General features: G+C 33.4%; 1 protein-coding gene across 2 annotated transcripts in view; it reads right to left on the bottom strand.

Annotated features, from left to right (window-relative positions):
* Positions 1-15,705, bottom strand: part of CTNNA3 (catenin alpha 3) — a 1,495,188-nt gene that overhangs the window by 106,006 nt on the left and 1,373,477 nt on the right. For both annotated transcript variants that reach the window (XM_045841855.1, XM_045841856.1), the window contains exon 15: positions 498-679. In XM_045841855.1, the coding sequence (XP_045697811.1) occupies positions 498-679 (182 nt within the window). The remainder of the gene's footprint in view (positions 1-497; positions 680-15,705) is intronic.

The raw sequence follows: 15,705 nt of genomic DNA, 5'->3' as shown, positions 1-15,705 counted from the left end.
GCTGCAAATTTCTTTTCATCACATACATACACACAAAATATAATCCCCGCATGTATTGCCACTGTATTCAAATATATCTAGTTACCATTTCAGTAGCAAATGGTATTACTAATTTTGATGATATGTAAATCAGTGTGATTAAATTATGTAGCTATGGCCATCAACCATTCAGATATCTCTGATAGAGATGATAATTTGACTTACAATTTCTCTGTAAAAGTAATATGCTCATATAATACACCAAGAAGAGTCCTCAGGCAAGAAAGCACAAAGTGGATTCTAAAATTGTTCCTTGGCAGTTCATAAGGAACTCTGCCATATTTACTTGCCCAAATCCCTGGAATGACACACCTATAACTTTCTAATTTTATAGTATTTGATCTTTCCTACCACTTGAATTTTAGCTCCTGCCACTCAAATAATTTTGAGGTTTTACAAATGCAACAAATGTCTCCAACCATTGTTTAAGTACTGCACATCACTTTCCACACAATTACCTTGTGAAGTCTGTCATCTCCATCATGATCATGCACATCTTCTTGGCCAGAACAATAATATCATTGCTTGTATCATCCCATATTTCAATTTCTGCATCCAGTTTACTCTTTACTTTCTTGAAATCAGCCACTTGCTCAGCAATCTTCTCTTTCTCTGCCTCAGGTAATTGAGTCATCTTAGCCTAAAATGTGATAATTAGATTTGTAATTAGACACATTATTTCACTGTGTCAAAGCATTTTAGGAAGGAGTGGTCATCATAGAATGTTCATAAAATTTGCTCATTTATAAACAAACATCAATATTTTAAGTCATATAATCAAAACTTTCCAGGTTTAATTTTTATATGAAACATCTATTGAATTATAATTTTTGCTCCAGAACTACAATGTTAAATTTGAGAATAATAATGTATAATTTGATGTCTGACATATTTAAATCTACTCCTTAATATAAATGTCAGACTTCTCAAATATCTAACACATTAAATTTTTAAATTAATCCCAACTTAATGCAATGCATTACATAGTTAGAAAACTATATACTTTAATTGTACTAATAATGTGCTTCAAAAGCTAGATGTTAAACAAAGCCTTCTCCCATTCATGTTAACTAGAGTCTCCAAAGCTCAGACACTTGCTGCAGCTCAGTGCTCCCTTTTATCTCTACCAACTTCTAGATCCTTCTCCTTTTGGTCCCTCATTCCTAGAGTCCAGTTTTTTGATATTGCCTTTGATTAGGATAGCAGACAGCTGACATCTTTACACAGATGCTGAAGTCTCTCATTGAATCCTAAGCAAGGGGACTAGAGGAGAACTCACGTCCCCCTCCCATACTAAAAGGCACAAGTACCAGGTGGGTGAAAGTCTCTAACAGTCCCGTTCATCTTTCAGAGTTAAAATTAGAGTCAAGCCTAAGAAGTTCTCACTTGTGACTGAGTATATTTGCATAAACATATCAGTTAAAATAAAAGCACCATTCCACTGGGGGAGAAATATTCCTGAAATGTGATTATGTCTATCTATGTATGTATATAAGAGTATGTCAGATGGTCAGATCGTTACATAAATCTGACCATATATTGGTAAATAGTAACAGTCTACACTTATAAATCATATGTAGATAAATAAGTACACATATATAATATCATAAGACCGTGTGTGTATTTTGTGCATATAAGCACGTTCAGGTATATATATAAATACAAATTATGGGGGGGGGTAAAAATGTTATCAGCAGAGTTTATTAAGTTATTAAGACAGCCCTGCCTAATTAGCATGCTGATTTTAGAGGTGCTATTCTCCCACAAACAGTAACTTAATGTGTTGGCACAGAATCAATTCCTTGTATATGTTGTGTTTTGAACAGTATGCAATTTGCATCTTCCATGTGCAATTTAAAATGCCGGAGAGGTAGAAAACCATCTGGGTCCTTGAACTGCCACATTCACAACATTAGCACCTGGGACCCATAATATTTTGTCAAATAAAAAACAACTTGAAGGAAACATTATTTCATGATATCAGTGCCATAAAATTTCACAAGACAATTGATGGATTCATATTGTAAAAAACCCATATATATAGTATTCTTATAGTAGAATGAGTGCATAGGCCAGAGAGATATCACTTAAAAAGGATAAATCATGGAAGTGGGATTTATTTGTTGATTATTCACATAGAATATATGGTGGCAACTATGCCTATGAACTCCCAGATGCTAGTGTCTAGGACACTTGTATGTGAGGAAATAAGAAGAAACCACTTTAAAAAACTTTGAAATATTCTGGATACCAGGTTTAGAATATTGAAAACACACTTTACTGAATCAATAGTGTACAATTTTTAAAAAGCTTAAGTGTATCAAAAAAGAATTCATAAGAATGGACAATGAAAAATCCAACCAAAAAATAACAATTAAAAAAACAATACCAGATATCTATCATTTACGATCTCTTTATTATAAGCCTAACTCAAAGTCTAACATAACTGTGTATTTGTAAAGTCTCAGGATTAATAACCCATGTTTAATAGGTTTAATAATCTATTAAAGAAAATAAACTATGAGAGTTTCTGATTAAACTTTGCTTTTAAATTCCTTGGCACACTACTTAATGTATATTGAATGTTCAATAAATGACAGCTGTTTCTTAAATAAATGCTAGCTATTTCTTATTCAATAAGAAAATCATCAAAATATATTTACGTATCTAGTACTTACAATTTGTTTTTTTCATTTTTATTTTATTTGAAGAATTAAGTTAACTATGAAAATAGGTTTTTAATTGATGAACTTATACAGGTGGCTCTTCCTTAGAAACCAACAATAGTTTGTCGTTTCCTGTCTCAGGAAATGTGGCCTATGTGATGGGTTAGAAAAGAGCGACTTTTACTGCTGCCTGCATCTGGCAAGGTATGCAAATGAAGACACAACTCACTGAGGTTTGAGATCAATGGTATGCAAGCACATTAAGTAAATTATAAGCTACTAATACAGTAAACTAGTTCAAAAATATAAATTAATTTCTCTATCTTGACCATTGGAAACTATCATATTCTCCATTTTCATAAGATTGTTTTTAAACTTTCAAATAATAATAGTTGTAGATGAGGGCCTCTTTTTTACAGTCTTTATCTCAGGGATAATAAATCCATGACTTTGGATCAAATACATAATGTTAAAGTGTATACTGTATTCTTTTTTTTAAGATTTTATTTATTTACTTTTAGAGAGGGAAGGGAGGGGGAGAGAGAGAGAGCGAGAGAGAGAGAGAGAGAGAGAGAGAGAGAGAGAGAGACATCAATGTGTGGTTGCTGGGGGTTATGGCCTGCAACCCAGGCATGTACCCTGGCTGGGAATTGAACCTGTGACACTTTGGTTTTCAGCCCGCACTCAATCCACCGAGCTATGCCAGCCAGGGCTACACTGTATTCTCATAGTGAAGTTAAAGCTATTCAAGAGGTGATGTGATTAGGTATATTATTAGTTCTGTCCTTGGAATGTCATTGATATCCAATATGACCTTGAAGAAGTTACTTAACCACATTGTCTGAGTTTTCCCAGACACAAAATAACAATAGTGGCAGCTGCTACCCACCAGCCATGTAGGGAATGGGATCAATTATTGATAACAGTGAGACTGACCCTATATGGACAGGAATCTCATCAATTGCACTGCATTTCCTTAGTAACATCTTAATTTGCATGGTGAATCACAATTGGCAGATGTTTATTTCTGACAAGATAAGGGCTAGAAGTGGGGCAACAGTTTATAAAAATTAAAAGTTCTAGTAAATTCTGACTCTTTCTCATAAGAACAACAACAATAAAACATTAAGTTACTGATGGATACTTTCATTGAAAAATTTTAGTGCCTCTGTGAATGATTTATTATATGTTATCATTCAGTTTCAGTCATTATAAAAGTTTCAGAATAGCACTAAAGAAAATACTTAATATTTAGGAATTCTGGGTGAAAGTTCCTTACTGGATTATTTTGTGCAGGATAAGCAAAGAAACTGAGGTACAAAGCTTCAGACCAACCAGGTAAGTGGTCTCTCTCATGTTATGACCTCTTGCTTCTATGTCTCCGCTCCTGCTCAAATCAATAAGGTAGAACGCTGATATAAACATCTGTCAATTGTGATTTTTGACAATAAATAAAAAGGCTTTTTGATTTATTGTCATTTGAATGAGATTATATTGTGTGTCAATTGACTTCGGTATTTGTTGCCAAAGATAATAAAAATAGATAAAGTTTATTTATGCCAGATATTCTTCTAGGAACCTTACATGTATTTAAACTTCAATTTTCACAGCAACCCTATGAGGTAAGTATATTATCACCCTACTTTTATGGATTATGAAACTGAGTCTCCAAAGGTTAAGTTATCTTCTCAAGATTATATTGTTAGTATATTGTTAGTATATACCATGCTCATGGATTAGAAGAATTAAATTAGTAAAATATCTATATACCCAAAGCAACCTATAGGATCAATGCAATCACTATCAAAATACCAACTAAATTTTTCACAGAACCAGAAAAAATACCCTAAATTTATACAGAAACACAAAAGACCTCAAACAGTCAAAAAAAATCTTGAGAAAGAAGAGCAAAGCTGAAGGTATTATATGCCCTGATTTTAAACTATACAATTAACTATAGTAATAGAGTACGGTACAGGCATAAACAAAAACAATAACTAAACAACAACAAAAACAAAAGAACAAAACAACCAGACACAAGGGTCAATGGAATAGAATAGAGAGCCCAGAAATAAACCCAGGCTTATATGGTGAATTAATATATGACAAAAGAGGCAAGAATATACAATAAATAGTGTTAGGAACACTGGCAGATACATGCAACATAAATGAAACTAGACCACTTTCTTATACCATATACATAAATAAACTCAAAATGGCTTAAATGTAAGACCTGAAACTATAAAACTTCTAGAAGAAAATATAGGCAATAAATTCTTTAATTTCATTCTTAACAATATTGTTCTGGGTATGTTTCCACAGGCAAGAGTAACAAAAAGAAAAATAAACCAACAGAATTTTATTAAACTAAAAAGCTTTTGCACATTGAAAGAAACCATAAAAAAACACCCATGATCTACTGAATGGGAGATAATATTTGCAAATGATACATCCAATAAGTGTTTAATATCCAAAATATTTAAAGAACTTATCCAACTCAATATTTAAAAAAGCACACAAACAGTTCAATTAAAAAATGGGCAGAAGGCCCTGGCTGGTGTGGCTCAGTGAATAGAGTGCTGGCCTGTGAATCAAATGGTTGCCAGTTTCATTCCCAATTGGGGCACATGCCTGGGTTGCGGGCCAGGTACCCAGTAGGGGGCTCATGAGAGGCAACCACACATTGATGTTTCTCTCCCTCTCTTTCTCCCTCCCTTCCCCTCTGTCTAGAAATAAGTAAATTTTTAAAAAATATTTTAAAAAATGGGCAGAAGTTCTGAATAAACATTTTTCCAAAGAAAACATGCACAGATGGACAAGAGACTCATACAAAGATGCTCAACATTACTAATCATTAGGGAAATGCAAATCAAAAGCACAATAAGATATCACTTGCCAGAATGGCTATTATCAAAAGACAATATATACCAAGTGTTGGCAAGGAAGTGGAGAAAAGGGAACCCTCTGACTTTGTTGGTGAGATTATACAATAAACTGATGCAGCCACTATGGTAAAGAATATGGAGGTTCCACAAATAATTAAAAATAGAACATAGGAATATATGCATCACTGCATATATTCATTGCAGTATTATTTAAAATAGCCAAGATATAAAAATGACTTAGGTGTTCATTGATAGATGAATGAATAAAAAAAAAACCTGGCACACACACACACACACACAAATAAAATATTACTTAACCATAAAAAAGGATGAAATCTTGTCATTTGAAACAACTTGAATGGACCTAGAGGCTATTAAGTAAGTCAAAGAAAGACAAATATGTGATTTCACTTACATGTGGAACCTTAAAAACTATGACTCAATAAAACAAAATAGAAACATACTCATAGATACAGAGAACTGGTGGTTGGTAGAAGGGATTGGCAAAAAGAATGAAGGAGATTAAGAGATACAAACTTCCAGTTTTAAAATAAACAGGTCATGTAATGACCATTACAGGGATGTAATGTACAGCATAAGGAATATAGCCAATAATATCATAATAACTTTGTATGGTGATAATTACTAGACTTACTGTGGTGATCACTTTGTAAGGTACATATATATACCTTGTCAAATCGCTACATTGTACAACTGAAATTAATATAAATTATATGTCAACTAAACCTTAATGATAAAAATAAAAAAGATTATAGTGTTGGTAAACAGTAGAACAGGATACAAACTATGAAACTCTGGTCTAGAATTTTTGTCCAATCAGTCAAACATGACCCAACAAACACGAGCAAATTTTTCACCACCTACACCAAAATATCCACATTCTCCTGGATGGTATTTATCAACTTCTACTTAGAGATGAAATTATTTTTCAGAGTATAGTCATGCTATTTTTTAGAATATGAGTTTTCTCATTTGTAAACTAGCGACAATGCTATTCAGCTCATAGGTTGTTTTAGAGATCAAATGAATGAATGCATATGAGTACACTTTTTAAATTCTTAAGTGCTATTAAATGTCAACTGTTGCTCTAACAGATTCAGCTTTTCACTCTGTGCAGTGATCCTTAAAATTCTATTCTAATGTTATCCTCCTTTTATATAAAAAAATTTTGTATTCTCCCATCAGCCATTAAGCATTTTCATGAATATATATATATTTTCATGAATTTATATATATATATATATATATATATATATATATATATATATAAATTTTAGCTCTAAGAGAGGGGTTAGCAGAACTTTTCTATAAAGGGCAAGATGTAAATAATTGATGCTATGTAGGCTGTACCACATTGTCCTTCCGCTACTGCGGAAGTAGTCACAAACACTATGCAAACAAATGAGTGTGGCTGTGCTCCAGCACGTTATATGGATGCTGAGACTCAAATTAGATTCAAATTTCATATAATTTTTAAATGTCAAAAATATTATTCTGATTACATCTTTTCTAAATATTCTTAGCTCACAGGCTATATAAAAACAATGGCAGGCCACATTTAACCTGATGGCTATACTTCACCAACACGTGCCAAATTCTTTATCCTCTTGATTTTTATGCTTCTCAGATATACTGCCACCTAGCCTTCAAATCTCACTTAAAATATATATATTTCCTTTTCTTTATTTATCCCAAAACTTTTATCATAGTAATCTTTTTCTCTTTATTACCATTACTGCTACATAAATTGGAATCTTAATTTTATCCTTTAATTTCAATCAATCTTGCTCCCACTTGATTCAAACTTTCTGACTTTGTAGAACTCTGCAATTTCTTCAGCTGAAAAAAAAATACCTTCCATATATTTTTCTAATGTTTTTTAAAAGATTTTATTTGTTTATTTTTTTAGAAAGAAGGGAAGGGAGAGAGAAAGAGTGGAAGAGAAACATCAATGTGTGGTTGCTTCTCATTCATCCCCTACTTGGGACCTGTCCTGCAACCCAGGCGTATGCTCTGACTGGGAGTTGAAACGGTGACCCTTTGATTTGCAGACCCACGCTCAATCCATTGAGCCACACCAGCCAGGGCCTATATCTTCTTACTGAATAAAGAACATCAACTCCTTACAAACCATCTTTAAATTTGTTCAATTAAAGTGGAAAACTCATATAGAAAAATGTACAAATCACAAATGTACAGTTGGAACTATTTTTACAAACTGAGCTAATCCACCCATCTCACACCCAAACTGAAAAACAAAGATGACCCTCATCCCAGAAGTTCATGTGTCCTATTTTAGTCACTATCTCCCAAAAACAATCACTATCTTGATTTCTAAAACTGTGTATTTTCCTGTTTTTGAACCTTATAAAAATGTAGTAATAGTATATGCATCCTTGTGTTTGTTTTTTTATGATCAACATTTGATATGCATATATATTGTTACACAGGGGTATAGCCTGCCTATTTCCATTGCTCTATACACATAGTTTTGTACTGTGCAAATATATGACATATTTAAATCTGTTTCTATTAATGGGCTTTTGGCTACTATGAATATTGAATATTGAATAATGAATACTCATGTACTTTTGGTCCACAAATGGGTGCATTTCTCTTGAGTATATAATCTGGAGTACAATTACTAGGTCACAGGGACCTTCATGAACTTTGTCCTACCCATTTCTCAAGGTCATTTCATCTTCCTTTCATGCACTGTGCTCTTGAGCTCAACAAAGTTATTTTCTTTTTTTTTTAAGATTTTATTTATTTACTTTTTAGAGAAGGAAGGGAGGGAGAAAGAGGGAGAGAGAGAAACATCAATGTGAGGTTGCTGGAGGTCATGGCTTGCAACCCAGGCATGTACCCTGACTGGGAATCGAACCTGTGACACTTTGGTTCACAGCCCATGCTCAATCCACTGAGCTATGCCAGCCAGGCAACTAAGCTATTTTCTGTTGCAGGTAAATATCTTGAGACATTGTTCATTAATTATTTTGTTCAACTTCTTTCTTTTCCCTATCTCTGTTTGTCCAAACTTAATCATATTTCTAAGCATAATCTATATACTATATCATCTTTCTTTTCCAGCAGTATGCAACAAAATTCAGAACATGGAATCAGCTCTTTCCTCAAGATGTTAATATCTTATCTCATTTACTAGAAGAAAGACCTTTGAAACCATATCACTTTTCATAATAATAGTGGTATCTATCTATCTATCTATCATCTATTCTCTATCATCTATCTAATTTAGTTTGTGTTTGGAGGGGTCTCCTTCCCTTACAAGTTCCCTGAAAATAGGGACATATACATAATAAATGTTTGTGTATAGTTGTTAAAAATAGGCAAGAGACGAAGAAGAATAGCCTTCTGGGGTCCAAATTTTATAGGTTTGATTCTTATTTTCTTTGTCACCTACATTTTACTTCTTTCCAAGCTTTAACCTCTACAAGGTAGAAATTAATTTCTCTAGCAAAATTTTCCTGTATACTTTCAAACTTGAGTTCTCATTATCCCATAGGACTGTATTAGTAGTCTTAGAGGGATAATGAGAAACCATCTTCTCATCTTTGTTTTATACAGACATCCATTCATACTGCAACTCTGCCACATACTAGCTGAGTAGCACATAACTTAAACATCCTAGCCTCCAAATTTGTCACACGTTACAAAAAGATAAAACTCTTTAGGGTTTTTCTGACAATTAGACTTATGTCTGTAAACAATGATATCTAGAATGTATTGGAGATTTAGTAAACAGTAGTTATGATTAATATACATAAATTATTCAGCCTAGCCTCCTTGTCACAATATTGTGGGGAAGTACAGTTAAAAAATTCATCAAGCTTTATATCCCACCTATGAGTGAAATCTTAACTTTTAACCTCTTAACTTCTTAACTTTTAGTGAAGGGTAGATGGGACTGTGTGTATGGTGACAGGAGAGCTGACTTTGGGTGGTGGGCACAAACTGCCACACATGGATAGTGCCATAGAATTGTGCACTTGAAACCTGTATAATTTTATTAACCAATGTCACCCAATTAATTTAATATAAAACACTCACCTAGCTAACTGTCAGAGCTTAGGCAGAGATCAAGTAAAATATTTTGAGTAAATAGATTTCATAAGCAATAAACCAGATAAAAATATAAGGTCATTATAATCATTTAAATCTCAGAAATTCTGGAATCCAAATTGCTTATTTTTTCAGATAAGGAAACTGAGTCCCAGAGAAGAGAAATGACTTGAAAAATATAATTCAGGTGATTAGTGCCAGATTTGATTCTCAAATACAGGTGTGCCTACCATATAACTCTTTCCTTATCCATAAACCTAGATGGAAAACAGAAACAGAGTTTTATTAATATCATAACTCCAATTTTCTATTTAACAAATACTAGAAAATCCCTAATAGATTAATATAGCTCATGTCAGGGAGTGATTAGAACTATACATTCAAAATCAAATGCATGGTGTATGCATATTGCACGGATATTTCTAAAAGGAGAATTCTTGTTCTTATCTCTAGTGTTAACTAAATTTAACAGTAGTGTTTATGTATGATTTTAATAAGCCTAGAGGAATTAAGGAAATAATATGTTTTTAATACATCAAAAATATAAATAGAATATTTTGCTGGAGTTTAGAAAATCGGAAGTGCTGCTGGCAGAAATTCAACTTAATTAAAATTTGGAGAACATCACAAAAAAGGTTTTTGCATTGATATTTTAAGGATATTAAACTGTGATATCAAACACATTCTTGAGAATTCATTAAAAACAATTTTCCATACTATTTTAAAATAATATTTAGGAAGTGCAATTGGACTTTGCTTCAAGGAGTGATACATTTCTACACCTTTATGCAGAGTCCTTTAAACCAAATTTATAAACATATTAGCTTTAAAGAGCTCTCAGTTTCCACATTTGTCAAAAAATATAACACTTAAAACCTCTTGGGTTGCATTCCCAGGTCCCTATCAGGTATAAAATTATCTAATTTTATTATAAAACTTTATAGGCTTTAGGGGCTGGGTCTAAACACAGAGCTAGCTATTAAATCATCAGGCTTACTACATTATTTGGCATCTAACAGTAATAATAGTGGTAATTGACATTTGTCCATGCTTCCCATATGCCAGCCACTTTGCAAGATACCTTGAGAAATTATCGCATTTAAATAATACTATTCTGGGAAAGATATTAATATTCACCTTCACAACCATGAAAATGAAGTGTTCAGGGAACATATCTTGTCTCCTTTAAATAAAGAAGACCTGTTTAATGCTTTTATTTTTTTACATCATACTTGCTTATGGTTTCATTTCAATATTGTTTTTGGCAATGTGGTTAATTTAAATCTTGAAAAGGAGAGTTATATAATATTTTTGAACTCAATATGTCTCCTGGTTTTAGGAAAAAAATGACCACTAAAATGTACTTGGGAGACATCTGGAAATTTTGAATATAGACTTCTTATTAGGCAAAATTAGAAAGTGATTGTTAAATTTCTTCAGTGTGATGACAATACTGTAGTTATATAAAAAACATCCATTATTTTTGGAGATTGTTGCTGAAATATTTAGGCATATGTTATGGTATTGCAAATTACTTTGAAGTAGTTCAGGAAATAAAGCAAATCTGGCTCTGGCAGTATATTAAAACATGAAATATGGATAGACTCCGTACTTATATTTAAAGTTTTCTGTGCATTTATTTTTTTCAAAATAAACAATGGAAAACAAATAATATTTTCTATGTTCTTGTTCTGTGGAGGCATCACAGATTTTAGAGGCCATATAATTTATGCTTTTGTCCCATAATACAATTCTGCATGTAACATCCCTGACCAATAATGCTTCAGCCTCCCCTTTGGACATGAACGTTTAACAGTAAAAACCAAAAGAGTGAATGAGATTCATGACCTGCAAAAGTAATCCTTACTTAATAGAGAAGTGTAGCTATGGACTCTAAGAAAACAAATTAATTTAAGATCTTAGAGTCTATAGTAATGATTGAAATTTAAATAAATTTGGTGGCAGCATAAATCTTTCTCTAAAAAGAAAGGGTCTTGTCCTAAAAGTGGTACTCTGCACGGAGCCTCTAAAAATGATGCTGGTGAGAGGAGGCACCAACAAACCGACATGAGTATCCCAATCCTTTTGAAGATGTAACCTTAGCATCGTCATATATTTTCTGCAATATATATTTTAGCTATCTGGTAAACACCAATCCTTTAAAATATTTCCTCTGGTTCCTTTCTCTCCAAAACAGGTGAGTTTTTATAAGTTATCTTTTAAAATAGACTGTCTCAAAGAGAACACATTTTAATGAGCTTACATGTATATTTTGATCTAAATAATCATATATATGTATATATGTACATTTTTAATCTAAACATTGCAAAGTCTTAGGCAAATTTAAATTTAATTCCATGGTATTTTTTCAGATCATCACTCCAGATTGTTAAAACACTTTTGTCTTTTGGTGCTGCCAAGACTGACAAGATAGAAATCCTCATGTTTTTAAACTACCTACACATAACAAAGGAAAACACAAAAAAATAAATATTATAAAGCCTGGGAGAAACTCAAACAAGCTTTAGAAGCTGATTCATTTTTATTCAGAAGAGCACCTTTAGGATTTGACTCAGACTGAAGGAATTATTACTTTGCATATAATTTAAGTAAGTTTGGTTACCTGAATTCCATGTCCCAGTTTATAGTAAATTGAAAGTAGAGAGAAGGTATGCTAGTCTGACCCCAAGGAAGGAAAAGAAATTCTATCAAATAGGAGACAAATAGCTCAGATAATCGGGGGTCTTTCCATTTATGAATGAGCTTCCCTGTGTACATCAGGACACCTCCACCCTATTCCTGTATTACAGCATAGTTCAATTATGTTTGGTCATAATACTGACAATGACTAGCTGCAACATCATCACCAGCACTTACTGATTTTCTACTGATAGTGGAATATCATGGCACTGTTCCTGCTTTCAAGGAACATTTTTAAAAAATAAATAATCTGTACTCTTCACAAAGAGAAGGTAACTGTCACAGTCTACAGTAGACTAGGAAATGTCACAACTAAATACCATGTTGAATCATGGCTTTAACATAAAAAAGAATGTTAGTGGAAACATTGATGAAGTCTATAGTTTAATTAGTTGTATAATACCAATGTTCATTTCTTAGGTTTTTTTAAAAATTAATTTTTAGAGTATAGTTGGTAAATAATTTTATTATATTAGTTTCTGGTGTGTGAGGGGACACCACCCTTAGAAAAACTCCAGAATTTATTTATTTAAAAATGTGTATTGATTCTTACACATTTAAACTTCAGTCACCTTCAATGTCTTCTCAATTTGATGCAGTACACTTGGTGAGACATGTTCTCTACTGCTCAAAACTGTTTTGAACTCAACAATTTTGATGTGTTTTAAGTGCTTGTGCTGCTTTTTTGTTCACTTCTTTCCACATCAGCAACATATTTTCCTTTGAGGATATTTTTCCCTCCAGGTAAACAAAAAATATCACTGGGGGAAAGATCAGGTGGTAGGGAGGATGGGGCATGGGGGTCATGCTGCTTTTGGTCAAAAACTGATTAACACTCAATGCAACGTGGGCAGGGGTGCTAGTAAATCACCCATCATGAAATAAGCAAACATGTTGAATGAGTCTTCAAAAAAATTCACTGAAGTTGAACACAGCTTCTCACAACAATGCTGGCTAGTACACTGATACAGATGGGTCACTAGGATCCTCAACTAGCAGGGTAAGCCTGTACTACAAGGGACCCACACTCTAGAAGATAATTCCATTTCACGTGTGTGTGTCCCCACCTTGTACAACATAGTGATTCAAGATTTTTATACCTTCTAATGTGATCATCCCACTAATTCTAGTAATTATCTGTCACTTTGCAAACTTACCACAATATCGGTGACTATATTTCCCTTCTCCTTCCCACCCATCTCCCCACCCACTCCCTTCTGATAACCATCCCTTTGGTCTCTATGTGTTTATTTTCATTTAGTCTGGTTTGGTGGTTTTAGAGTCTACATATAAGTAAAACCTTATGACATTTGTTTTTCTCTGATTGATTTCATTTAACATAATACTCTCTAGATTCATCCATATTGTTGCAAATGGCAATATTTTATTCTTTGTATTGCTGTATAATATTCCATTTTATTCATACACCACATCTTCTTTAACCATTTATCTATTGATGGGTACCTAGATTGCTTCCATATCTTGGCTACTGAAAATAATGCTACAATGAACATAATCTCTTCGACAAATCGTTTTTGTGAAAACTGGACAGATACATTCAAAAAACAGAAACTCTTTAAACTATATACAATAATAAACTCAAAATGGTTTAAAAACTAAAATGTAAGACCTGAAAGCATTAAACTCCTAGAAGACATAGGAAGTAAACTATCTAACATCAGCCTGAGTAGTATCTTTTGGATATGCCCTCTCAAGCAAAGGAAACAAAAACAAATAAACAAATGGGACTACATCAAACTGAAAAGCTTCTGCATGGAGAAAGAAACTTTCAACAAAACAAAAAGGCAACACACTGAATGGATGCATATGTTCATACATAATATATCCAATAAGGAGTTAATATCCAAAATATACAAGAAATTCATATAACTCAATAACAAAAAATAATCTAAGCAAAATGGCAGAGGACATAAAAAGATGTTTCTTAATTGTGACAAAGTGACCTTAGTCTTGCAAGATGTCAACATTAGGAGACACTGAGTAAAGGGTTTATGGGAATTCTTTGTGCTGTAATTGCACCTCTTCAGTAATTCTAAAAATAATTCAAAATGAAAACTATATACCCCACTTGTCAAACATACATCAGCAATCAGAAAGCAATTTCTTAGTGATCCCCTTTATTTTAGACCCACCTTCTTACTTTGCCCTTTCTCTCATATGCATTCTCCTACAAGAAACACTGTGTGCTTTTTAAGTAAACTCTTTCAGTATCGTCTAATATGTATGCACCCATCAGAGCCTCATCTTCCATCACTGTGAAGCCTACTTTCCTGAAGACAGCATCTTCTTCCTAAAAATCTGAAATTATTAAAATATCTTTTTCTCTCTCCTAGAGATCTTTTTAGTGAAGAAGTAAAAAAGAATTAATGTAAAAATAAACAAGAAATCAATCATTAACCTAAGATTATAGATACCCACCAAAGTTAATATGAATGTTCATTTATAAACTGAGAAGCAATGAAAGTCTACCTAGTTTGGATAATAAAGGCCTTCCTTAAAGAACGCTTTGTCATATTTTAAAGCTGGAATAATGATAAGCAACTTTTGATACAGGAGTTTAAATGGGTTTTTATAGTGTTACTGAACCCAGCCAGTAGGGGGATCCTACCACTCACCACTTACCAGACAAATCTCCAAAGACGGAGTTCAGTGGAAGAGAAAGGAATCTTTTATTTAATGGCAAGTTTCTACCTAGAATATCTGGTTAACAAAAGTAAGGGGAAAGGAAAAGTCAGAGTATGACATCAAAGATAGCTATTTAAATACTCGTCATTACAACTACTACACAGGTTCAAGAACTGAAAATAATACAAGAGCAAAAATCTGTTCGTAGTGCTGATTATGATCACCAAGGTCTTTGGAAATAATGGCAAGTTTGTGCCTCAAATCTTGTTCCCTCTAAAACACCCAATGAAAAATCATCCTCTGCCAGTTCAGTTCATGGTTGTGCAAGGAACCTCTTCTCACACCTGAAAGCATCATAAATGCAAGTGGCTTAGCTGGTCTCCAGTTGCCACCCAGCTTCAGGCATCTTTCAGAGTCTGTGTCACCAGGCCTGCACTCACAGGACTGCCCTGGCAACCACTGGCACAGCCCTTGCCCAGGGAAGGGAAAAGAACTAAGTGCCTTTTTCTTTCCAGCACACTCTGTTTTAAAAGTCCTCTCCCAGAATCCCATGCACCCAAAAGCCACTAGGAGTGTCCAGCCTTCCAACCAATGAGGGCCAGTGTCGGCCACATTTCCCTTTGCCCCCTTCTGGCCGCCATGTTTAGCGAGGGGGCAAAGTCGCCAGT

The sequence above is a fragment of the Phyllostomus hastatus genome, unplaced genomic scaffold (genome assembly GCF_019186645.2).
Source record: "Phyllostomus hastatus isolate PE091 unplaced genomic scaffold, TTU_PhHast_1.1 phas_contig_38, whole genome shotgun sequence".
NCBI classification, from domain to species: domain Eukaryota; kingdom Metazoa; phylum Chordata; class Mammalia; order Chiroptera; family Phyllostomidae; genus Phyllostomus; species Phyllostomus hastatus.
Note: the sequence above shows the minus strand (reverse complement) of the source record. Positions and strands in the feature narration are given on the sequence as shown.